The sequence below is a fragment of the Poromitra crassiceps genome, assembly GCF_964638095.1.
Source record: "Poromitra crassiceps genome assembly, chromosome: 1".
Lineage (NCBI taxonomy): Eukaryota > Metazoa > Chordata > Actinopteri > Beryciformes > Melamphaidae > Poromitra > Poromitra crassiceps.
Window position 1 is genome coordinate 109,520,164 of NC_139623.1, and position 24,976 is coordinate 109,545,139.

General features: G+C 44.7%; 1 protein-coding gene across 1 annotated transcript in view; it reads right to left on the minus strand.

Moving 5' to 3' along the window:
* Positions 1-24,976, minus strand: part of thsd7ab (thrombospondin, type I, domain containing 7Ab) — a gene marked incomplete at both ends in the record, with an annotated part of 285,247 nt that overhangs the window by 1,054 nt on the left and 259,217 nt on the right. Inside the window, 6 exons of the mRNA XM_083641760.1 lie at positions 2,820-2,907; positions 3,973-4,186; positions 5,041-5,123; positions 5,803-5,901; positions 9,065-9,238; positions 24,532-24,706. Coding sequence (XP_083497886.1) covers positions 2,820-2,907; positions 3,973-4,186; positions 5,041-5,123; positions 5,803-5,901; positions 9,065-9,238; positions 24,532-24,706 — 833 coding nt within the window. The remainder of the gene's footprint in view (positions 1-2,819; positions 2,908-3,972; positions 4,187-5,040; positions 5,124-5,802; positions 5,902-9,064; positions 9,239-24,531; positions 24,707-24,976) is intronic.

Consider the following 24,976-nt stretch of genomic DNA (forward strand, 5'->3'; position numbering starts at 1 on the left):
GTAGTCTCATGGGTCTGGCGTTGAGACTAGATCATTGGTTGATATATTTCACACCAACACTGTGTGTATGAAAAAGGAATATAGGTGGCTACAGTAGGTTACTGTACATCAAAATAATCTACAGTACTGTAAGTATTACTGGTATTAGTAGGTTAACTTCCATGCAATATCTGTGCACATGCCATACTAACAAATCCAGGATTATTGATTCATGTTTCAAAATGTTACGTCTATAGTTTAAGAAGTACCGTGAGTGTACAAAATATTATGAATCTTCCCCTACAGACAGTGGCAGCAATCTTCAGTTGGGCTGCTGAACTTTGTTACACCATAAGAGACATTGCTTTAGAGAAACTAATGATATCTATACTGTTTATTAAGAGGTTGACTTGGTTTAAGCTATGTTATGTTATGTTACTAGGCATCTCGAGCGCTCTATTCCTAGGCTTGCCCGCTGCTCGGGCTCGCTAGCTGCCTCGCCCGCCCTGCAGCTCGCCGAGCTGGCCCTCGCACACGCAGCTCGGCCGCTACGTGGCCTCGCCCGCAGCTCGGCCGCTGCATGGCCTCGCCTGCCTTATTGGCGCGCGCGCAATGTCTCCCTCTCTCCCTCAGTCTCTTCCCCCCTCTCTCTCTCCACCTCTCCCTGAGTCTCTCCCCCCTCTCCCTCAGTCTCTCTCCCTCTCCCTCTCCTCTCCCCCTCATCAAATCTCAATTGACCTAAAATGCTACATCAACATCTCCACTTAGTTGTTGGTATATATACTGTAAGAGTCTAATTAATTTGACCAAACTTCCTCCCAAAGCCGGAGAACAGAGATTCAACCTTGTGATGGCTTCAAAGGTGCTTCAAAGAGAATAAACTGGGACAGATGGTACAGACAACTGGAAGGGAAGTTTCTGGGCATAGTCTTTCAAATGAAGAACTGACGAAATCACTACAGAGTCAAGCTAATTTGGGAAGGAAAGTCTCACAAGTCTTAGTTAGTTCTCTGGCTTTGGGAAAATTGTTCATGTTCACAAAATTGAGTGGACTGTAATAGACGATAGGGATAGCATGTACAAATCCAAAACCTGAATATTTTGTACACTCAGCGTATATTCAAGTATTCAAAGGTGAATGGCAAGAAATAAGGTCAATGTGTGTAATAAGTCACAAAGATCATATGAGCGCTTGATAAGATAACAAGGAGTGAAATGGAGGGGAAAGGAAAGGGAAGCGTTGCCCTACTTCCTCTCCTGGCCACCAGAGGGCAGTGTGACAACATGCCAGAGAGACACTGTCGATGAGACTTCTGCATCTGAAGACTTATAGTTTCAGGTAGACAGAAGGAATTTGACCATGAATGGCTTGTTATGAACCCTAGTTTTGCTCTCCTCCACTGTATTGAGATTGGCTGGTATTGGGATGTCTATACTTTACTATGGTTTTAAAGGGACAGCTCACCCTAAAATCCAAATTACATATTTTCCCTCTCACCTGTAGTGCTATTTATCCATCTATATCGTTTTGGGATAGTTGCCTGAGTTTTGGAGATATCGGCCACAGAGATGTCTGCCTTCTCTTGAATACAATGGAACTGGATGGCACCCAGCTTGTAGTGCTCGAAGTACAAAAAAAAATACATTTGAAAAACTCAACAGCATTGTCTCTTTCCAGAAATCATGACCCGGTTACTTAATATAATGCACTGACTTTGTTGTGAGCAGTTTCATGTAGGAACTATTTTCTTTTGCAGTCTCATGTAGGAACTAGCTAGCAGCTAGCGGGTGGAGTTCGGTCAAAAGAAAATAGTTGCTCCATGAAACTGCTCATAACAAGGTCTGTGGATTATCTTGAGTAACGGGGTCATGATTTCTGGAAAGAGACATTGCTGTTGAGTTCATCAAATGTATTTCTTTGGCACTTTGAGCACCACAAACCGAGTGCCATCCAGTTCCATTGCATTGGAGAGAAGGCAGAAACTCCAAAACTCAGGCAACTAACACAAAACGATATACTGTAGATGGATAAATAGCACTACAAGTGAGAGGGAATATATGTATTTTGGATTTTAGGGTGAGCTGTTCCTTTAACCTTATATTATATTTTATATGAACCAATAAAAAAAACATTTTAACTACACAATAAAACTGTATGCACTTATTGGGGTGTAATAGTAAAATATAATGTACAAATATGTTTGCAAGCTTTGGATTCACATGATATTATTACACCCTTCTATAAATACACAGTGTTGTGTTCTGATCATGCTTTTCCATAAGGGATGACACACTGGAATAAAACTACTGTAAAGTAGACACAGGGATGAAACGAACATTGCACACACTATGAGCTCTGGAAGCTCTAATCAAAATCCCTGGGTGGTTTGACCTCACCTGCACCAGCAACTTCTCTCAGCTAGTCAGGCAGGACATGCGACACTGTCGGAGGGGTCAGAGGTCGAGGACTGTCTGCGGCTAATATGGGGGGGGGGGGGGGGGGCGAGGCCCTCCACTTCCTCATTAGTCGCTGCCGCTTTGAGCCAGCTCTTGGCAATCGGGACAGGTGTAAGTCAACTCGTGTGCATTTTGGCCCATCCAGACTGCCGTCCCATTGGCGTCAGACTCTTGGGCCTTAAGAGAGCGACGCACCGCGGCATAGTGGCTGCTGCTCTCACAAGAGGATGGCATGAAGGAGGCAAAACAAGACAACAAACAAACAAAACCATGATGGGAGGTTGGCGGGACCAAAGAGATGGTTAAACTCAAACTGGGATGGGGGGGGGTTTTTCTCATGGATGATGGGGAGGAAGGTGATAAAGAGGGCAGAGTAAACTCACCAAGCTAGGTATATCATAGACACTATGAATATGAGGAGCACAAAGGCTCCGGCTGCTACACCGTACACCCACATCTTCAGCTTCCCATCTGTGGAGGAGGAGGCTTGTCAGTTCAGCTGTCTGTTGTCGCCTCGTTACGGCACTAACAGCCATTAAAGTCTGCAACAATTCATTCTTGTGAAAGCTTTGTGAAAAAATTCCCAGACATCACTGCAATCGCTATCTCTAAAAGCATGCTCTAGATATCAGCGTGCCGATATGCAAAACGGATATAACCGTTTGGAAGATTAACGAGACAAGGGTTACATGACGGCGCGTGACTCTTTGCGACTGCCTGCTCCTGACAAATGTTATGCGTTGGAAGGAGTCATCATGACAGACGCTCTCACATCCTGAATGTTTCTCCAGTGTTCCTCTTGCTGCCATGCACCGCCGAGCAGAATGCACGGTGCAGATGCACTTCTGATTGAAATGTTAATACGCCAGCAGTTCAGATTAGGGAGCTTGGTTACAAACATGCATCTGAGGAGACACAGCATTTTGTGAAACCATGTTCAAGACATCATCATGATGGCCTTTGATGTGTCACTTTGATTTCATGCACTTGCGAGTACAAACATGTTAAACCTGATGTTAATTAGACCCATTAAACCCTAACTACACTAAGAAGACATTTTGGTAAAGTACATATCACTGTTGTCGTGTGAAATCCTCCTAACTAATTTAGTTCATTTTCATGTTTTAACTTCACTTGAAGGATTACATGGTTCTCTATGGGTTGAGACAATTCTATAAGCATTGGGCTTATAAAATGCGTATGAAAGGCTTCAAAACCCTGTTGGATAAACTCAAATTACATGGCAGGCAAGATAAAACAAGGCTGTTTTTCTTGGTTCCTGAAAAGTTAAGAATTTGAAGAGTTTTTCACCTGACAGTGACAAATACTGCTTCTACTTTATACAATTCCCTTTTCCATATTGCTTGGCATCTAATCAATCTGTTAGGGTCCGCTGTACAGTATGTAGCACAGCTTTTTTCTTCTTGTTTTATTTGTAATATTTCTTGTGGACCTTGGGAAGAATAGCGGTAACCTTGGTAATAACTAACCGGGATATGAAGAAACCATAAAACATGTGGCGTGTGTTCTTCTGACCTGGTCCGTAGGGTTGCAGGTACCAGGTTCGCCCGGTGCGTCCGGGCTGGATGGTGCTAGGCAGGGTGGGGTTAATGGCACGACTGGTCTTCACATCTGCCTTCTTGTGCCCTGCTGTGGGGATCTCCAGGACTGGGATGGGGGCACACTGGTCCAGCTGCCCAGTGGGAGAGAGCACCTCCGTGTAGCCCTCCTCACACATGCACACAGCGGCCTGCAGGGGGCAGCGCAGAATTATTATTTAGGTTGGGGAGAGGGTATAGTAGGTCATGTTGGACAATGACAGAATGGGTGAGGTGAATAGTAGATGCGTTGAGAGGGGAGGGGAGGGTGCTTTGGATGGCAGGGTGGGCCAGTCGTCAGAAAGAGAGCGTCCCGTAACTGACTGGTGTGTGTCATCAACCACCAGGTGTCCTTGTACAAGACACTAAAGTTGAACCCCACCTTATATATATATATATATATATATATATATATATATATATATATATATATATATATATATATATAAAACCATGTGTGTGATTTGTGTATCCCATTCAACTGAATAACTAGATGTATGACTACTTCAATCCACTGTGAGCACAACCAGCCACCTGTGAAATGCTGTACATTTTGGCTGTGGTGAGAAAGTCTGTCAACACTACAAGCCACTGCAGCAGGTAAACAACAATCACTGGTTGAGAATGATTTGAGATTTAGCAGCGTCTGGTCTCTAGTGGACAAAAAGTTAGTTTCCTGACTGATGCACCGCTGTTAAGTGACTATACTGTAACTACATTATATTAATGGAAAAACAGTTTTTACATCTTCACACTGTCATAATTTTATTCCCTGCTGCATCTAAATCCAATGTGGGCAGCAGCGTGGTGCATTAAGCACAGAGACTGCCATTCATCCAGAGGACCCGTGATTTCATGCTATGTCGTTTTATTGTTTTTTTTATACAGTTTATTGTGTTGTTTTTATTGTCTGTTTTTATTGTTCAAACTAAATTTCCCCTACAAGAAAATCAAGTTTTATTTTTTCAGTTGAATGCATTAATAGGGAGAACAAAGAGGAGCTCACCTCACTGCAAAAAGCCTTTGGCAGGAGACAGGGAGGCTCGCAGGAGCTGTTGTCTAGTGGGGGATTCATGGAGGAGCAGCCTCCTGCAGGTCACAACATGTCATTACATTAAAAATCATGGACTTAGTGTGGGGACTGAGGCTGTTAGATAATACACCTTTAGGCATTTGGCCTGTTGGTCAACTTCCTCATGAAGTGATGAGAACAACAGATGCCAAAATCCTCCATGTATCTTTTTGCTAACATTTTAGCGTACACTGTGTTGTGTGATAGCAGGTGACTAGCATTATCCATTGACCTTCTTAGGTACTAAAAAGGCATTAGCACTTTTTATTATATGGCATTTAGAGTCATACATTTTCAAAATGAAATATCACTAGATCAGCTGTTGTAGCCAGGTTTATTTTTTGAACTATTTCAGGTGAGCAACCATGTTTTTATTTGCTGATCAACCCATCATCAGGAAATAATAGTCTCTCTAGTGTTTCAAAACAGTATTTTTCTTTCATATTTTGTATCAATTTCATCAATGTCCTATGCAAAAAAGACTTTGCCACGTAACAATTAGGATTACTTTGTTTATGATTTTACAGGCGGTGACACATCCATGATTCTGATGTTCTCATCAGTTAATGGACAAGTTGACCAACACAACAGATTATCGCATTTCTTTCATCATCCATGTATTATTCATACACTTATGACGAAAGTGTTTCACCCACGTGTGTGTCCCCCCCCCCCGCGCTGCCCCCCCACGCTCACCTGTGACGTTGAGTCCATCTGAGCGCTGGCACCAGGCCAGGAGGCGGGTGGAGTTCGGTCGAAGGCTGCTCACCCATCTGTAGTCGTAACACTCGCCCCCTGGGAGCAAACCAACACACCATCAGGCAGTGTGCCATGCAACAGATACACGAGCCATACAACGTGCAAACAGTTTATCACGTCATTCATTCATAAAGCAGCTGCTAAATTATGCACATACTGTAGATGGCCGCCATATATCAGTATCTATGCCTCAGCACAGATGGCTCCAGTTCAATGTTTTAATCTTCAATAAGAGCGTTTGCCTAATGAGTTTCTATCAATGCTATTATGCCTTTATCAATATCTCCATCAGTGTGGAGTCCTGTGTATCCAATCTTCAGTCTGAGCCATTCAGCGGGCGTAAATGACCAATTTAACCTTGAACAAACGAGAGATCTATTCTCCATAGGGCTGAGTACAGTATCACTGCTTCAATCGATGACTCCCTCCGTCTCCAGCGTCAAGGAACCAATTTGTCTGCAGCTGGGAGGGACCACTGCACCTCTCTCTGTTATTCACTTTTCTCATTTCTCTCACAGCGCTGCAGCCTGCTTCTTTTTGCATTGTGTTAGATTCTCATTCAATTGCTCATCTTGGTCTTCTTCACTTCCCACCGTCTCTTAGAAGCAAATTGGCGTTTTACTTATACAAACATTTCTCGGAGGCAGAGGGGCTCTGGAGGCAGCGATGAGCTGAGTTAATGGGCTGAGCCAAAGTAGCAGTTTTTCTGGCCAAGTTGCTATTAACTGAAAAAATGCCATATAGCCATACTAAGTTATCTAGGTTAGGTAGTTAGACCTTCCAAGCTCAGAATAGCCTATAGTTATGTAAGTTATTTAGCTAGCCTGCTTCAAAAACATGGTGAATCTTGCCATTTATATTTTTTGAGTTCCTTCTTTGCCATTCAGTTTTGACAGTTCTCTAACTTGCACTGTGAAACACTGTGGCTCCACCGTTTACTCCTGCCCTCAGAGCAGCTCTGTAAATGCTTGTATAACTAAAATGCCAATCTGCCTCTTCCAATGCCAAAGCAAAGCAGTCCTGTTTTTCTCAAGTGTTTCTCACATCAACTCCCTCCCTCCCTCCGGTCCCCAGCCTCCCTCTCTCCCTCGCTGCCCTCCCCCCCCTTCCGTGTTTCCACTCCTCCTCCTCTTGGCTGGGCCACACCTCCCCCAGGCTCCGCCCCTCCTCCTCTTGGCTGGGCCACACCTCCCCGAGGCGTCTTCAGTGGTGCTGCCTGTGAAACCAGGTCAGGCCAGAGAAGACTGCTGTGGGACTGCGTACAGTTGCCAGGGAGGGAGGAGAGTGGAGGGTGAGGGGCTGCTGTACACACTCAGCCTATGGCTATGTGATGAGCTTTGGTGGTGGTGATTCATAACCGATGCTGCAGCGCCGCAGTCTAACGAGTAATTAATGTGCCCGGGGAGCCATGCAGATCACAACAGTAAATGAGCGTGGGGGTTTCCACTGTATCAAGATCAAGAAATCCATTTTGGGGGAGCGCCAATTGACCTGACGGCGTTACTAAAAAACTAATCTCTCGAGACAGACTTTTGACTTGCATCGAAAATCTGTCGGCAGGCTCCGTCAAAAGGGGTGCAACAGCGTTCGCACGCATGCTGCGCTTCACCTGATCAAAATGAAGTGAACGTAACTGGTGTGTAGTCAACACTTACAATTTTCAGCATATAGCAAGTTGCTACTTGCTACTAGCAATGAGCTAGAGTTGTTATTGTTGTTTCATAGCGATGGACGGATTTGAGAGTGACACGCAGAGAGCGGAACAGAAATGCATTAATGGGCGGAGCCGGTCGGTTGGAGCCAATGGCAGAGCTTGCAGGGAGCGGAAAGGGATTTTCTTCCGCTGCCGACCACGCCTCTTGAGTTCCTGTTGCACCACATTGAAATGGGGCTCCAAGTCAATTCTCCATTAAATCAAAGTGGGGTGCCCTGCTAACTGATCTCAAGGAGATAAACGATCGTTTTAGGGAATTTTACAGTGAACTCTACTCATCTAAATGTGATGCTGCTCAATCCGATTTGCGCTTGCGCACCTGTTTGCGCGTGCCTTAAGGCAGGGAAGATACCGGTCTGCCTTGCGCATTTGTCCAGGTGTTATGCCGAGTTTTGCATCCCCGCCTGGCAGCATCCCCACCTCACGGGAGCATATTGTAATGATTTTTACAGAAATGTAACTGTTTAAAAGTGATATAATTGTCTGGGTAGACGTGACCTCCCTGATTTCTAAGTTAAAACAGCCCTGAAATATGGTGGGGATGCAGAAACGTTCACGGCACGTGCCGCAGGCACAAATTAGAGCCGTGCCAAAATCATCTGCGCCCCAAAATGCCTGCGCAAATGGGATTTGGGCGGTCTCAAGTACCAGAATTATTCACAGGTGTGGCCAGGGAATGCTGGGCATTACGTCAATCAAAACCAATCAGATTCCCGTCTCGCGATCGCTGTTTGCGCGAGGCATCCAATATGCTGTCATTCTCTCCATGCGTAAAAGAGTGGACTCACTCGTGCGGAGGACAAAGAGAGATGGACAGAGCTTATTGACAGATCATCTGTGGCGCCAACGACCCTCCGGGTTATGGGATAGGTGAAGGTGAATAGCCTATGTCCATTGTCCAACAGGTTTTCTCAATTCATTTCCCTCTTTGTGATGTGATAAAAGTTTCTCAGTGAGTTATAGCCTCACTGAATTATCTGCAAATGAGACCATTAGTGAGGAGATCGTCAATTTCTATAGAGTGTTTGTAAATGCCTCTGGTGAGGGTAGCGTATAACGTCCGTCACGTGTTACGTCCGCCCGGCGGATGAAGCCGTGATGCTTATGCAGTAAAAAAACAACAACAGGGAGGTTTGCGGAGGCGGAGATGTCCTGCACGGCTCAGACAGTGACAGCTTTAAGGTGGACAATTGCTGATAGGTATGAGCCTGAGTGATCGTCTGTCATCCTGCATTGGCCCTGTGATGGGCTCTCTAGGGTGTTTCCCTTCCACCCAATGCATGCTGGGATAGGCCACAGCCCCCTGTGACCCTGAATAGGAATAAGTGCATCGAAGAAAATGAATGAGGCAAAGTTTGGGGCTGACAGCTTGCGGGGACCAATGTGCATGTCATTCGTTTGTCAAAGCCAGTTTGCCTGTGTTAGTTTGTCAAATTGGTCATCCAGCAGAACGTTGAAAGTGTGAGTCTGCAGCATCAGTCTCACCGGTGCAGGGCCGGGACTCCCAGGCCTGGTCGGGACAGAGCTGCAGGTTTTCGGGCTCCTGGGCCATGACGGCTCGCGAGCGAACCCGGACCGAGCCGAAGTCCACGCCGGCCCCCTTAACACAGACACTCACACACGGGCTCCAGTCTGACCACTCCATCAGGTAGCATTCACCTGTAGGGCAGGAGAAGAGACAAAATGCATTACTGTGGACCTTACTCAGTTACCATTCATGACATTCAAATGCTTTTTAATATATACCATTTTTGTGGATGCTTGAGTACATCTCTTTATTCTGGCATCAACCAAAAGTCCCATCTCATCTCCAGTTGTTCAAAATGCAGCTGGGGTTTTCACCGGGCCCTTCACTCTGCTGCCACTGGTTACCTGTTAGGTCTGGATTTGTTTTAAAGCACGGTTAGGTCTATATCACAGACCGTTTTATCTGCTATGAGCTGTGTGCAGCCTCAGATCCTCAGACAGAGCCCCCTGCTGGCTGTTTCAGTCTCTAGCTTTAAGACTGAAGGTGATGCCCTCAGTGCCCCTCCCAAAGACCTGCCTGAGGAGCTCCAGCTAGCACATGCTTTTAAATCTCATTTTAAAGCACGTCACTTGTGTGTGGTGCCATCTACAAGTATGTATCCTATTTCACTGTTATATTGTTTTTGCCCTCTATATTTTTATCTTCAGAATCAGAATCAGAATCAGAATTCTTTTATTTGCCAAGGTATGTTTTCACATACTAGGAATTTGTCTTGGTGTGGTTGGTGCTCATTAACATTGATAAGAACAAATATACAAGACATAAACAAATAAAATATAAAGGGTCTAAAGAGATTATAAAATATTATAAAAGGATACAGATATTAACAGATATAGATAGTATTAACAGAGTATAAACAGACTTGCCGGCTAGGTGAGGTATCTTTTGCTGCTGTTTACAGATTATGTACAGGGTCAGGGTGCATCAGAGGTAATACAAGTAAGTGAGCTTGTGTTGACATGGTTTGCAGGTAAGTGACAGTCAGAGTAACACAATATGTACAGTGATAAGGTGCATGATATAGCAGCAGTAGTAACACAATACAGTGGAAAGGTGCCCAATAGTAGCAGCAGAGTAATGAGCTTTAGTATTGCACATGGGGTTACAGGTATTGACAGAGACGCATGTTGTGCATTTAGCAGGATTTGAGGGACGGTTAGGTGTCAGACTGTGTGTGTGTGTGTGTGTGTGTGTGTGTGTGTGTGTGTGTGTGTGTGTGTGAGAGAGAGAGTGAGTGAGACTCAAGGTCAGTTGGGGGGGGGGGGGGTTTGTTTTGTTGGTGGGCTCCCCTGTGGATGTGTGGCAGACACACACAGAGTCAATGGGGGGCAGGGGGCTTGTTGGAGAGCTTCACAGCCATGTGGTAGAAGCTGCTAAGATGGCGTGAGGTTTCTTCCCGGATGGAAGTCTTTGAAACAGGTATGTGGCCGGGGTGGGAGGGGTCCTTGATGATCTTTTCAGCTCTCTTCCTGGTTCTGGAGTGGTACAGATCCAGCAGAGATGGCAGGTTGCAGCCAATGGTTTTCTCGGCTGCTCAAATGATCCGTTGCAGTCTGGTTCTGGTGGTGGAGGCAGCGAACCAGACAGCGATGGACGAGGTGAGGATGGAATCCACGGTGGCCGTGTAGAACTGGACCAACGTTTGCTGTGGTAGTTTGTGTTTCCTTAGCTGCTGCAGGAAGAACAACCTCTGATGGGCCTTTTTTGTGACGGCGGTGATGCTGTCCTCCCACTTGAGGTCCTGGGAGATTATGGTTCCTATAGGAACCTGAATGACTCATCAGTGTTGACTGGGGAGTCACACATGATGAGGGGAGGGGTTGGTGCTGGGCTTGATTCAACAGCGATAATTTACAATATTATGCTCTTTAACGTGGAGCCCTGGCACTGCGTGTGTGTTTCACCCTAAAGTCTATGGGTTCACCGGCTTTGATCTCTCTCTCTCTCTCTCTCTCTCTCTCTCTCTCTCTCTCTCTCTCTCTCTCTCTCGACTGTCGACCTCGCTCTCTCGCTTCCTTGTCGAGCCGGGGAAGGAGCCTAGGTGAACATTTCATTCTCTCCTCAGGTGAAAACGGACGGATGGATGGATGGACACACTTACAGTCACTTACAGTATAGAAGCGGCTGCACAGCTTAAAAAATGCTACTTTTTTTCTTTTTCATTACACTTTTATCGGCCCCAGTGGGAATCACAGCTCTAACCCTGCCAGCGTTAGAGCTATACACAGCTAATTGAGTTACTAATCCGGGGATGTTAAGGATACGTTGCAGTGTTGCATACAGTGTACAATGTGCATTTAGAACATATATGATGATAGAGATGCTTTGAAGCGTTTGAGTGTGTGTGTTCAGTTTGAGGTGTGGGGCAGGTTTCAGTTTGGTCACAACGGAGAACTGCAGCTTAACAAACAGTATGGGAAATACGACATGGTACTGCATGAATGTGTGTGTGTGTGTGTGTGTGTGTGTGTGTGTGTGTGTGTGTGTGTGTGTGTTGGGCTACAGTTATAAACTTTTAGTTTTCATATTCGGTAGCCTGGGTCATGTTCACAAACTGGTTGTGAGAGGCCTCCAGATGGCTGGACTACCTAAGAGAAGTGCCAAACAGCTAGCAAGGTATTGCTCAGTCTCTGCTATTATTGGTAGCCCATGACCCTGTGTGGTGTTCCTTTTTTTTGTACGCATGATTGTGGTCGCCAACTAGGCACTTTTGTAACTAACTGTCTCCTAGCATCTGACTGCATTATTAGTGTTTATGCCCTTTGTACTCTGTATTTATGTGGACATAAATAAATCATTTAAATGTGTGTGTGTGTGTGTGTGTGTGTGTGTGTGTGTGTGTGTGTGTGTGTGTGTGTGTGTGTGTGTGTGTGTGTGTGTGTGTGTGTGTGTGTGTGTGTGTGTGTGTGTGTGTGTGTGTGTGTGTGTGTGTGTGAGTGAGTGAGAGTGAATGTATATGACTACGGTTGTTTCATTCATTCAGCGCTCTGACAACATTCAGCATTCTCCGTTCCTGGTGTTACACTATAACACGTCCGTGTGGGAACATATCACAACACGGGGATACAATGCTATTGTTACAACAGTAACTACAATTGGAAAATACTAATAAATCTAGTTTGAAAAAGCGAGTGGGCAATAGCTGTGTGACTGAACGGCGAGGCGAGGGAAAGAGAATTTCCGTGTTCGCCCTTCGGCGTGATGACCTATAATATCCCCATCGACAGTGCAGTCTCATTTAGCCATTTGCTAGCTAGCCGCCCTTTTAACGGCACGTAAAAGCTTCAAAACTCATAAAAGTGGTCCTCATGTGTGAAGATTATCCTGCTGAACACAGGTTCGCGTTTGAATAAGCTTGCGTTAACCACAGACCTTATTTTAGCATTGCGCCAAAAACCCATTAAAAAATCCCATAGGCGGAAACAGTGAAGAACCCGGAAGTGTTAGCATCCATGTTTTCTGGACTCATTCCTGCAGTACTAAAGAAAAGTTTCCCATCCACTCTAATTGAAAATAGATTTGCCATGTTTTCCCAAATTCAATTTGGATGGATTTGAACACCCACAGGAAATAATGAATGTAAACTTAATAATCCTCTCTCATCTCTTTGGTATCCTTTGGTTTAAAGTGATTACAGATGGATTGGTACAGTAAACATGAGCACAGGGGGAGTTTAGGTAGTGTAGAGGAAAAAACACTCGCCACGGAGACCCGGGTTCAATTCCCGATAGCTGTACTTCCGTCTTCGTCAGACGTTCTTACAGGCACAATTGCGTCTGCGGGTGGGGACGCCAGTGGCTCCCGCTGGTCACTGCACCAGCTCCGCCTCTGGTCGGTCGGGGCACCTGTTCCAGGGGGAGGGGAACTGGGGGGAAAGGAATGATCCTCCCACGCGCTACATACTGCTGGTGAAACTTGTCACTGTCAGGTGAAAAGAAGCAGCTGGCGACTGCACATGTATTGGAGGAAGCATGTGCTCGTCTATGGCTCTTCCAAGATCATATAAATATATATATAAAGGCAGTTTACAAGGTATTTGGGCCTTTGGGGGGGTGATATTGAATGGAATTTGTATCAATAATCATCATTTGTAATCATCAAGCATTTCCAGCCAATATGGAACGATGACCAAATATTGAAATGAAGCCAGGTGGTCAGAAAGTTGTCTTAAATTAATGTATTAGCCATAACATACCCCTGTAAACTTCATTATAGGAGGACTGCAAGCATCCCAGTGTACATGATGTATAGAGTACAGAGGGTCATAGAATGCAGTCAAGATATAACAGGTGTCATGGTTCTTACATTGAGGCAGAGAGGAGAGAGAGGAGGGGGGAATCTGACTTGGAGCACACAGCACACTCAAGATTGTAGCAGGGCTGGAGCCAAGCAAGGTCAGCCACGTGTGACATCTATGTGTGTGTGCAGTTTATGATTATAACTAATACCAATAACTATTTGTATAGGATGGCGCTATGTGCGTCTGTGTGCTCGTGTGCGGCAGGACGCATTGACCTGCTCGATGCCACAGAGGCAACAGATTAGCCGTCTGTAGATTATGGTGTCTGCCTATGGCCTCTCCATGTGACCTGCATTTATTTTTAACTCATACCAATAATTATGTGTATGCAATTATATCTTATTGAATATGTAATGACTATAACAGGGGGTGACTACGCACGGCAGTAAGCAGGATTGGACGCACGGTTAAAGACTGAACTTGAATGATACAGGAAAACGCTTGATTTTGAGTGAATTCATATTATTCCCCTGATGTCACAAGCATTTTCCTACCATTATCGTGCTACAATGCATACAGCTCATTGACCTGTTAATTGATTACAATCACCTAGTATATTCCAACCAAGATGGCCATGGGGTGATGTAACAGAATACTTTCAAGTATGCAGTCAGAGCTGTCCTGAACTCATTGTTTGGATTCTTTGGCCAGCGCACTCAGTGGCACAGTCCATAACAGGGTTTGTCCACCCAATTTGCAAGCCCATTTGGGAGACCATTTGGAAGCCCATTTGGTCCCACTCAGAAACCATAAGACCTGCCGCTACCGAACTTGGTAGGTAGGTTCACAGAGTCACCTTTTACTATGGGCGGGAAAATTACACTTTTTGACCACTACGTGGCACTATAACAACCCTCTTTACTAGGGATGCCACGGTGTGGACATTTTCCCACCGGGTAATAAACACGTGACAGCACCGGTGTTACTGGTGACCGTAAAAAAAAAAAACACTCCAGAGCTGTTCAGCAGTCCTCACGGTCCGGATTTTTAATGTAACTGCTCTCAGTCCGACACACCCGTCGATATAGTCACCAATACAAGCATGGCAGGGATGTCAGGTTAACCACAGAGAATAGTTTGGAGCGGTTACGTTTGCCGGTCTATAAATTAGACTACTTTGCACACAATCCTTTCTACCCCATGTTTCTCCCCCAGTCAGTCAGCCCCTCCCATCCCTGCTGCTGCGCGCTGTTGTGAGCGCTGTCTGTCAGCCTCACATAATGTTAAACACTGGGGACAGATCTCCTGTCTGTCAGCCTCACATAACGTTAAACACTGGGGACAGATCTCCTGTCTGTCAGCCTCACATAACGTTAAACACTGGGGACAGATCTCCTGTCTGTCAGCCTCACATAATGTTAAACACTGGGGACAGATCTCCTGTCTGTCAGCCTCACATAACGTTAAACACTGGGGACAGATCTCCTCCTGGAGAAAAGAAACTAACGTCATTAGCCACAAATCTGGGGATATTTTCTGGCCATGGGATTAACATATTTAATAATTTTTCATTTCAACATTTTTCTCTTTTTTTGTGGAGGGCTGGTGCAATACTTTACCACTGGGTACGCTTGATGTATATGTACACTGTAGGACTTTAATGTTAATTGTCGTCTGATTGCACTGTTTATATGTCAATATGTATATGTCTAACGCTGTGTCTCTTGATGCCCAAAAATAATTTCTCCCAAGGGAGACAATAAAGGCTAATTCAACATGACCAGCAAGCAGCAGTAAGCCAGGCAATGACGATAGCTGAGTAGCATCAGCATGTGCTTTTATCACAGCTAAGTCATCAATGCTAACTATTACCATCAACGTTAGCGGAGGTTTAGCTAACATATTAGCATCAATGCTAGCGGAGATTTAGCTCTGTTAAAACCACATTTCCAGAGATGGCAGTGGCAAGAGAATACACACAGGCTTAGATAAGGGTCTTGCCTACATGTGTGTGAGGGGGGATTGTGTTCACAACATGTACAACTAACGGTACTTGCTGCTGGTCTGTCTAACCAGAGATATGATGCACTCAGACAGCCAGGATAGAGGGAGCGCTTGTAATATACACCAGCGCAGCTGAGCGGATGCTGAAACTGTCACGAGCGGGTGGAGTGGAAGGTGTCTGTGTATGTGGGGATTTACGGGGTTCTGTGGTTCTGTGAAGGCAGCGTACAGCCAGTGGGTGGGATGAGAGAGAGGGGCTCACCTGTGATTGGCTGGGGGGAGGGGAGCTGTGGGGAAGAGGGGAACAGCTCAGGGCGGTTGGAGCGTGAGCCTGGGAGAGACGCGTGATTTCTAACCCCACATAGGATAAGCAATAACCACGCCCTGTGGCGCCGGGATTGGCCAGGAGCAACACTGGAGGGCACGCAGCCCAGCGATTTAATAAACAAACTGAATAGCTCTTGAGAATGGACAGCGATTTCGAGAGCGGACATTGAAATGAATTATGGTCACCTAATTTCCTTAGCATAGTAATAATAATAATAAGCATAATAATTGTAATCTACACAATGTACACAATCTACAAAAACATGCAATAATATAAACGGTGTTGTGTTCACGTTCATAGCTCATATAATATAATGTATCATATTGTTAATTTCAAGCTCAATTCTTACCCAGAGAAAAGGTACAGCACTGAAAATGTAACAAGCAATAGTTTTTTAAACATCTTTATTTTAAAAGATGAAAAAACCCAGGTGCTTTAGTCCCAAGCTTCAATGCTCCTGGCCAATCCCGGCGCCACAGGGCGTGGTTATTGCTTATCCTATGTGGGGTTAGAAATCACGCGGGAGAGACGGCTGTGTGTGGGAAGAGCTAAGAGGCTAGGAGAGAGCTAGCGGGGTTTTGGTGTGTGTTTTATTTGTTATTTTGGTGTCACCACGACCTACAGTGGTTGTTCAGTTCGCTGGTAATAAACAGCTTGACGATAACGCCAAAGAGTCATTCGAGTCCTTTACAATATATTCCACCCAAATACTACCTTCTCTCCAAATACTTAGTTTTAAAGGTATATTCCATCCAAATACTACTTCATGTCCAAGTACTTTGGTATATTTCAGCCAAATATTACTTATGTCTAAGTACTTATACTTATACTTACAAACCTATAATATGTCGTCTCTGGCTCTACAGATCCATAGTATGACTCTACTGACTAATGTGATTTAACAGGCTGGTTAGCTCAGTTGGTAGAGAACCACACTTACAATCTTCGGGCTCTGGGTTTGAATCTCACCTGGAACAAGTCTTGAATGTTAGGTATAAGTATATGATGTTTAACTTTATATTAGGGTACACAAAAATAGTAACTAATGGAAAGGTAATGGTAATGGTAAAGGTTAAGTAATGATTCAGTACCAAGGGGCAAGCCCACCCCCTTTCCCCTGAAGACGCGGGAGTCTTTGTTTAAGCTGTAATTCCTTGAACGGCCACTTGAGGCAGTGCTCAGAAGTCCCGTTGTTCCTGTTAAAATGCCCCACTTTCTAACTGTAATTAAACATATTTACAGCTTGGACCGAAACACGGTTTTTGGTCTATATAGCTAATTTCACCTTTTCATAACATCTGTGGGGGGAACATATTATTTTATAACTCGTCCATTTACATTTGATAAGGGTTTAAAGTTATGCGTAATTAAGGGCGTGTCCCGGTTGAGTGACGGGCGCTGCTCTCCTGCGGCCACTGCACAGCCTGTTTGCTGTGTACTATCATGGCTATGCTAACGTTAGGCTAATTGTCTGACCTCGCGGTCGCGTTTGTGGTATTGCAGTCTTTTGGTCAATATTGGACAGTAAATATGCCTTCTTGCGATGCCGTTGGTTGTATTAACCGTACCCCAAGGTGGTTTCAACTTTTTCCGGTGAGTGAATGAAGTTGTCGGTGGCGAGACTATAGACTGAATTAACTACTAATTAACTACTATACTCACAAAGTGACTTTTTATCAAAGTGACTTTAACTAATGATTAACTAATGAGTAATTACTATACTCAGAACTGACTTACCTAATCATTCATTAATGATTAACTACTGTAATGATTAAGGGCCATTAGCTAATCATTAACTATTCATTAACTAAAAGTTTGTTTCTCATTAGTTTACTAGGAACTACGATATTATTTGTGTACTTTATTGTAAAGTGTTACCCCCACTTCCTGTTGCTGGAACCATAAAAGGCATCTCTTCCTCTGCACTACAGTATTTCTCCCAGGAAACACCTAGCTGAGACAGGCTGTTAGAACAGCAAATGTAAAAGCTTTTATGAACTGGGTGTTGGATCACTATTGTATTATATCAGTGGTGATAGAGAGCAGCACAATGAAAATGTATTTCTCTGAAAATGCCATGGATTATTTCTTTAAAGCCACGAAGCTGGATAGGGAGAGGGAGAGAGCTCACTTTCAGACTTGCAGACTGCTGATGTTTTTGAAGCTGGTTTTGGCGATGTGATGTGATGTGATGGCGATGAAGAAGGGAGACAGTGCCTGGCAGTCAAGTGAAGGGGAAAAATTGACATTATATGCTCTTGATTTTGAGATTCTTTTTATGTTGACAATGTGGAAAGTTGGACTCCACCAACCGCAAGACGGTTGGTTACTGTGCTGAGCGAAATGGCAGTAAAGCATCCAAGGACTTAGAGTAATGCAATGATACTGTGTGTGTGTGTGTGTGTGTGTGTGTGTGTGTGTGTGTGTGTGTGTGCGTGCGTGCTGCGTGCGTGCGTGCGTGCGTGTGTGTGTGTGTGTATATATAATCTTTTCTCAGCTTTTGCCTTGCATGGTTGTATATCATATAAACCAGAGCAGATGTCCAGCCTGGGATTGTGCTGGAGCCTTAATCTCATTGGAGAGAAAAGGAACCCACAAAGATAGAAAAAAAAGTTGATTACGGCACTAACACTGCCACACACTAACACTAACACTGCCACACACTAACACTAACACTGCCACACACTAACACTAACACTGCCACACACTAACACTGCCACACACTAACACTAACACTGCCACACACTAACACTAACACTGCCACACACTAACACTAACACTGCCACACACTAACACTAACACTGCCACACACTAACACTAACACTGCCACACACTAACACTGCCACACACTAACACTAACACTGCCACACACTAACACTAACACTGCCACACACTAACACTAACACTGCCACACACTAACACTAACACTGCCACACACTAACACTAACACTGCCACACACTAACACTGCCACACACTAACACTAACACTGCCACACACTAACACTGCCACACACTAACACTAACACTGCCACACACTAACACTAACACTGCCACACACTAACACTGCCACACACTAACACTAACACTGCCACACACTAACACTGCCACACACTAACACTAACACTGCCACACACTAACACTAACACCATGGCCGTAACTAGCTATGAGCACGGGGAGGTCCGGACCTCCCCTAATATTTCAGAGAGAGAAAAAAAAAAAAAAAAAATTATAAAACAATCTGCATGAAAAAGCATGAAAAACACGGGATCGCTTTTATTTTGAAACGAAAGGCAGGAAGTCACCTGACGCCGCGTCCGCGGTAACTTGATTCCGAGAGAGCAGCAGCATGGTGGTGAGTGATGACTGTCTGTCTGCCTGGCGAGATAATTGAAGGTGAGCGAGCTGCGAGACAGTGAGCGAGTGAACGACAGACAGTGAGTGACACTGACAGATTTTTTAGCAACAACCAAGAAAGTAAGTGTCTAGTCTGTCTCTTAAGTAATGTTACCTGTGTGACACGTTGGGATGCTACTGGCTAATCATGCATGATGCCAATTGCCAAGCTCCCGAAGTCAGGTATGCAGGTGGCTATATGCATGGTTTCAGTTTCATGACCCAATAAGTAACAAAAAGAGGTGGTGTAAAGTTAAAAACAACATAATATATTTTATTTTATTTTTCAATCGTTCCTATCAGGAATAAATAAATGTCCCTCTGTATGTTTTTTTTATTATCGATGATGACTTTGTGTGTTGTGTACGGCTTGGGTTGTGTACCTGTGTTTGTAGGTGTCATTTTGATATGAATTTGGCTAAAACAGTTTGTGTTTGTTAGTTACAATTATGTTGACAGGAGAGCTGAGCAGGTGGTGACATGAAAGAGAATATACTGAATAATGACATCACAACAGTATAATCCTAATGTTGATTTAAAATGATATATTACTCTAAATATGGCTAAAAAAGGGGGAAAAAAACCGTCACATTTTTTTCGCCGGCGCACTTGCGGGCGCCACCGAATCCGCCTCCCCTTGCTGGACCTCCCCTATTTCGGAACCCTGGTTACGGCCCTGACTAACACTGCCACACACTAACACTAACACTGCCACACACTAACACTAACACTGCCACACACTAACACTAACACTGCCACACACTAACACTAACACTGCCACACACTAACACTGCCACACACTAACACTAACACTGCCACACACTAACACTAACACTGCCACACACTAACACTAACACTGCCACACACTAACACTAACAGTGCCACACACTAACACTAACACTGCCACACACTAACACTGCCACACACTAACACTAACACTGCCACACACTAACACTAACACTGCCACACACTAACACTGCCACACACTAACACTAACACTGCCACACACTAACACTAACACTGCCACACACTAACACTGCCACACACTAACACTAACACTGCCACACACTAACACTAACACTGCCACACACTAACACTAACACTGCCACACACTAACACTGCCACACACTAACACTAACACTGCCACACACTAACACTAACACTGCCACACACTAACACTAACAATGCCACACACTAACACTGCCACACACTAACACTAACACTGCCACACACTAACACTAACACTGCCACACACTAACACTGCCACACACTAACACTGCCACACACTAACACTAACACTTCCACACAAACACTCCCACACACTAACACTAACACTGCCACACACTAATACTAACACTGCCACACACTAACTCTAAGGGGCCTATCTCCCCAACGGCGCTATCGTTTGCGCTGCGTTTGCACGCCTTAAGCTATCGTCTGCATCCACCGTCCAGTTTTGCGCTGGGATGATGCAGGTGTAGGCGTGGCCCAGGCGTGTCCGTGGGCCTCTAGCCTATCACCTGTCTCGCGCAAGTGTCATTTAGCGCTCTGGCAAGATACCGTCGGTATGTTCCAAGCGCAAAGAGAGGTCTGGGCGTTGCCCGTTCCAAAATAGGCGTTCCAGCGCAATGTGTTAGAAAAAATCGCCTTGGGTGCTCTCAATTTTAACGCCAGGAAATAGCTGGTCTTAGCGCAAATGCAGACGTACGCCTGAGCGCAGACAGTCTCCACACCTCCATGCAGTGCAGGAAATCCTTGCTTGGATCCATTTATGCATGGCATGAATGTCACTCTCCACTCGCGCCTGCACACACTCTTCTCTCCTCGGAATGCCACGTTGATTTTCAACAATAGCCTACATTGCAGAAAAAAACACACCTTGATTTAAAAATGAGAATTCGTTTGTCATGGTTTTATTAGGCTACATAATTCCCGACCATACAGGTTTGTGGTGTGAGGTAACAATAGATTGCTTTTGAGAAAGTTGTGACGGTGAAATCCTGCATAGCCGTCCAGCTCCCACCTTCTCGGGGGAGACCCCCCTCCAACACCCGGCGCACACAGACTCCCGCCCCGCCAGACCCTCGTTCCCCTAATCCAATTCAAAACGTATAATTTTTTCCCACAACACCTGTGTCCGGCCAGTACAGTAACCTCTTTCCCTGCAATTGCACGCATGTAAGACCAGCTTCTCCACAGCGCGGATGGCAGCTGAAGTCCCTCTCGCCATCAAGCAGACAGTGACGGAAGCATGTGTCTTTATGTGCGCAAAGGGGAAAATGGCAGAGTAAATTGGTGGGATTCGATGTATACATATTAATAGAAACGAATAGAAAATAGCTGATTAATCAAATGTGTGCTTGTGGAACGAAATTCAATTTCTTCAAATAGAGCAGCATCACTCATACGCTGCGTAATTACGCATGCAGTATATTACCGCAGCGGAGATAGAAGAGAGCCCGAAAAGGGATAAGCATACAGACGTTTGGGCAGGAGCCCTTTTTCAGCGTGTGAAATGGCAATAATACACAGGTGATTCACAGGTGGGCATGAGCACGTTATTTGAATTCTATGCATGACAGCCTCACATCTCTCTCTCTCTCCCTCTCCCCATCTAGGCTATCTTTTCTCTCTCCCTCTTTCTCTCTCTCATTCTAGTCCCTCTCAGTGGAGGAGGAAGCTGCTGACGTGACGCTGTGGTTTTATGGGCATGACCACACCTCCACAATGCTTTTGGGCATAAACACGCCTATACGGAGATGTGCGCCGAGATGACGTGAAGCGCAGCGGGCCGACACGCCCACAATTAGGGCTTTGCGCGGCGCTATTCCAGCGCAAAACGGGCGCTAACGCAAAGTTACTGCCGTTGGGCAGATAGGGCCCTACACTGCCACACACTAACACTAACACACACTAACACTGCCACACACTAACACTAACACTGCCACACACTAACACTAACACTGCCACACACTAACACTAACACTGCCACACACTAACACTGCCACACACTAACACTAACACTGCCACACACTAACACTAACACTGCCACACACTAACACTAACACTGCCACACACTAACACTAACACTGCCACACACTAACACTAACACTGCCACACACTAACACTAACACTGCCACACACTAACACTAACACTGCCACACACTAACACTAACACTGCCACACACTAACAATGCCACATACTAACACTAACACTGCCACACACTAACACTAACACTGCCACACACTAACACTGCCACACACTGACACTAACACTGCCACACACTAACAATGCCACATACTAACACTAACACTGCCACACACTAACACTAACACTGCCACACACTAACACTGCCACACACTAACACTAACACTGCCACACACTAACACTAACACTGCCACACACTAACACTAACACTGCCACACACTAACACTAACACTGCCACACACTAACACTGCCACACACTAACACTAACACTGCCACACACTAACACTAACACTGCCACACACTAACACTAACACTGCCACACACTAACACTAACACTAACACTGCCACACACTAACACTGCCATACACTAACACTAACACTGCCACACACTAACACTAACACTGCCACACACTAACACTGCCACACACTAACACTAACACTGCCACACACTAACACTAACACTGCCACACCTCTGCCACCTCCTCTCTTTCCCCCCCTCAGACACCCAAATCGAGGCACGTATCGCTGCATGCCTCAAAGACATGTGATCATCTTGTTTTTGTTTTGCACTTCATCTGGGTTTCTCCAATCATTGTATAGATGCACGACAAAAAGCTCAAATATCACTCAAAGCTTTATAAACCATGTACAAAACACACAACTCAACACAATGTCACAAAGTGAACAGACTGGGGATGCAGCTTTCTTCAATTATGCCCCCAAAGTGAGCTCCTTCACGCACCAGCTCAAAACCTTTTCTTTTTAACTTAGCTTTACATAATGATTCATCGACAATCAATTAATTGCCGGTAAAGAATTTGATTGATCAAACATACAGTATTAACTGATTACTGTAATCAACAATGCACTAATCATGTCCTGAAATGATTTACCACCGCAAGGGCGCAATAACGCAATTTAACTTTCACCGCTTACCCAGAGGAAGAAGAAAGCCAAGCAAGCAGGCAAAAAGTCCAGTGTAGGAGAATTACACCAAAAAAGACAACAGTATTGCATTTGCATTTTCTATTTTCTAGAGCAGTTTTTTTCCCATAATGATTAATCGTTAACGTGACTGACGGTCAATTATGGAAATGTATTCAAATGTGCATCCCTAGTTTTAATCAATCTATTTGACGTAAAGCACTTTGAGTTGCATTCGATGTATGAATAGTGGTATATCAAATGAACTTATTATTAGTAGAGTATACACAGTATGGATGTGCACCCACATTCACACAATCTAAACCTGCACTGCTGTAATGCTGAATGCTTCTTTAACCTCTCCTCCTCGTCCACTTCTCCCCCTCATGCATGAAGTGAATAAATGCGTGAAATCTACATATTATTGTCATTTACAGCACAGCAGATTCTGTTCTTCAGTGCAGTTGGATCTCAGCCTGTCATCTTGATTGTCATCTTGTCTTGTTATTTTACAAGCCCTCTGGGCTTCTTTATCTGACCTGCACAAATAATACTGACTGCATCGCTTCTTTCTAAATGTTATCATCATATTTTATCGTGTGTGTGTGTGTGTGTGTGTGTGTGTGTGTGTGTGTGTGTGTGTGTGTGTGTGTGTGTGTGTGTCATTCAATTTCAGGGGCACACAGCTTTCACACCCATTCACCTGTCAGTCTATTTAATTGAAAGAGCAGGTGGCCCTAAGAGATAGTATAAAATAGAAGTAATCAAACATAACTGTTATGTATAGTACAATGCAACAGCTCTCATGAGTTAGTCCAGTTCAACTAAGGTCTTATACAACTTCTTGCACACCCATATATTTGTCATATTTATGATTTCCCAATACCTTCTGTCCTTGGCAATCGTAAATACGATCCAACCAAAGTGCTTTTGGTCGGATATAATAACAAAATTTACCCATTTTTTTTACTTTAATTCAAGCAGCACAGAACTACTTTGTGCTGCCACAGCAGAAGAAATGGAAGAAATGCTCTTGTTAACTTATTAGCCAAAAGTTGTACATCTTAAATACTATTTGCAGCGGTTGTCTCTTCAACACCAAGGGGGATAACTTGAAAAAAAGCACAAAATGTATAGCAGCTTAAAGTTAAACAAAAGAGTGAAAATAGAAACAATACAATACAACAATTATTCTTCTAGAATGCCAAACAATCATACAACAATAAATTACTTTTACCACCAAGTGTTGGCATGATTTCCATGCTCCATGTCCACTTTGTTCCAAAATCACAGTATTTCAGACAGCATTTGAAGGCAGCATGGTTACCTGGGCAGGGCAGGGTACAGGCCTCTGTCAGCGTGATCTGCTTGTCTCCGTTGACGGCCGTCTCCAGGCTGCTGCACAGCTCCTCGTCCACCAGGCTGCCCAAGGCGTCGCCCGAGCCGTCCGACACCGAGCACGACAGGTTCCTGTAGCGCACGCCGTGTCCACACACCACGCCCTGACGCACACAGACACCATAGAGGAAGAAAGAGAATGATGAGTTACCACAGTCAGTCATTTGCTAAGCTGACGAGCCAGATGGTTTGTTACACAGAACCATGGGAACTCGTCCTTGGAAACTGTTTGGAAAAAGGCAGGAACTTTCAAAAAATACTTGGCAGATGATTGGATGTAGACCACCTGTCTACCACCGCCTATCATGGGCCAGAGCCGTATGTATAGAAGAGTCACGACAGTCACTCCAATGGACCAGTTAAGCAGCGCTGTC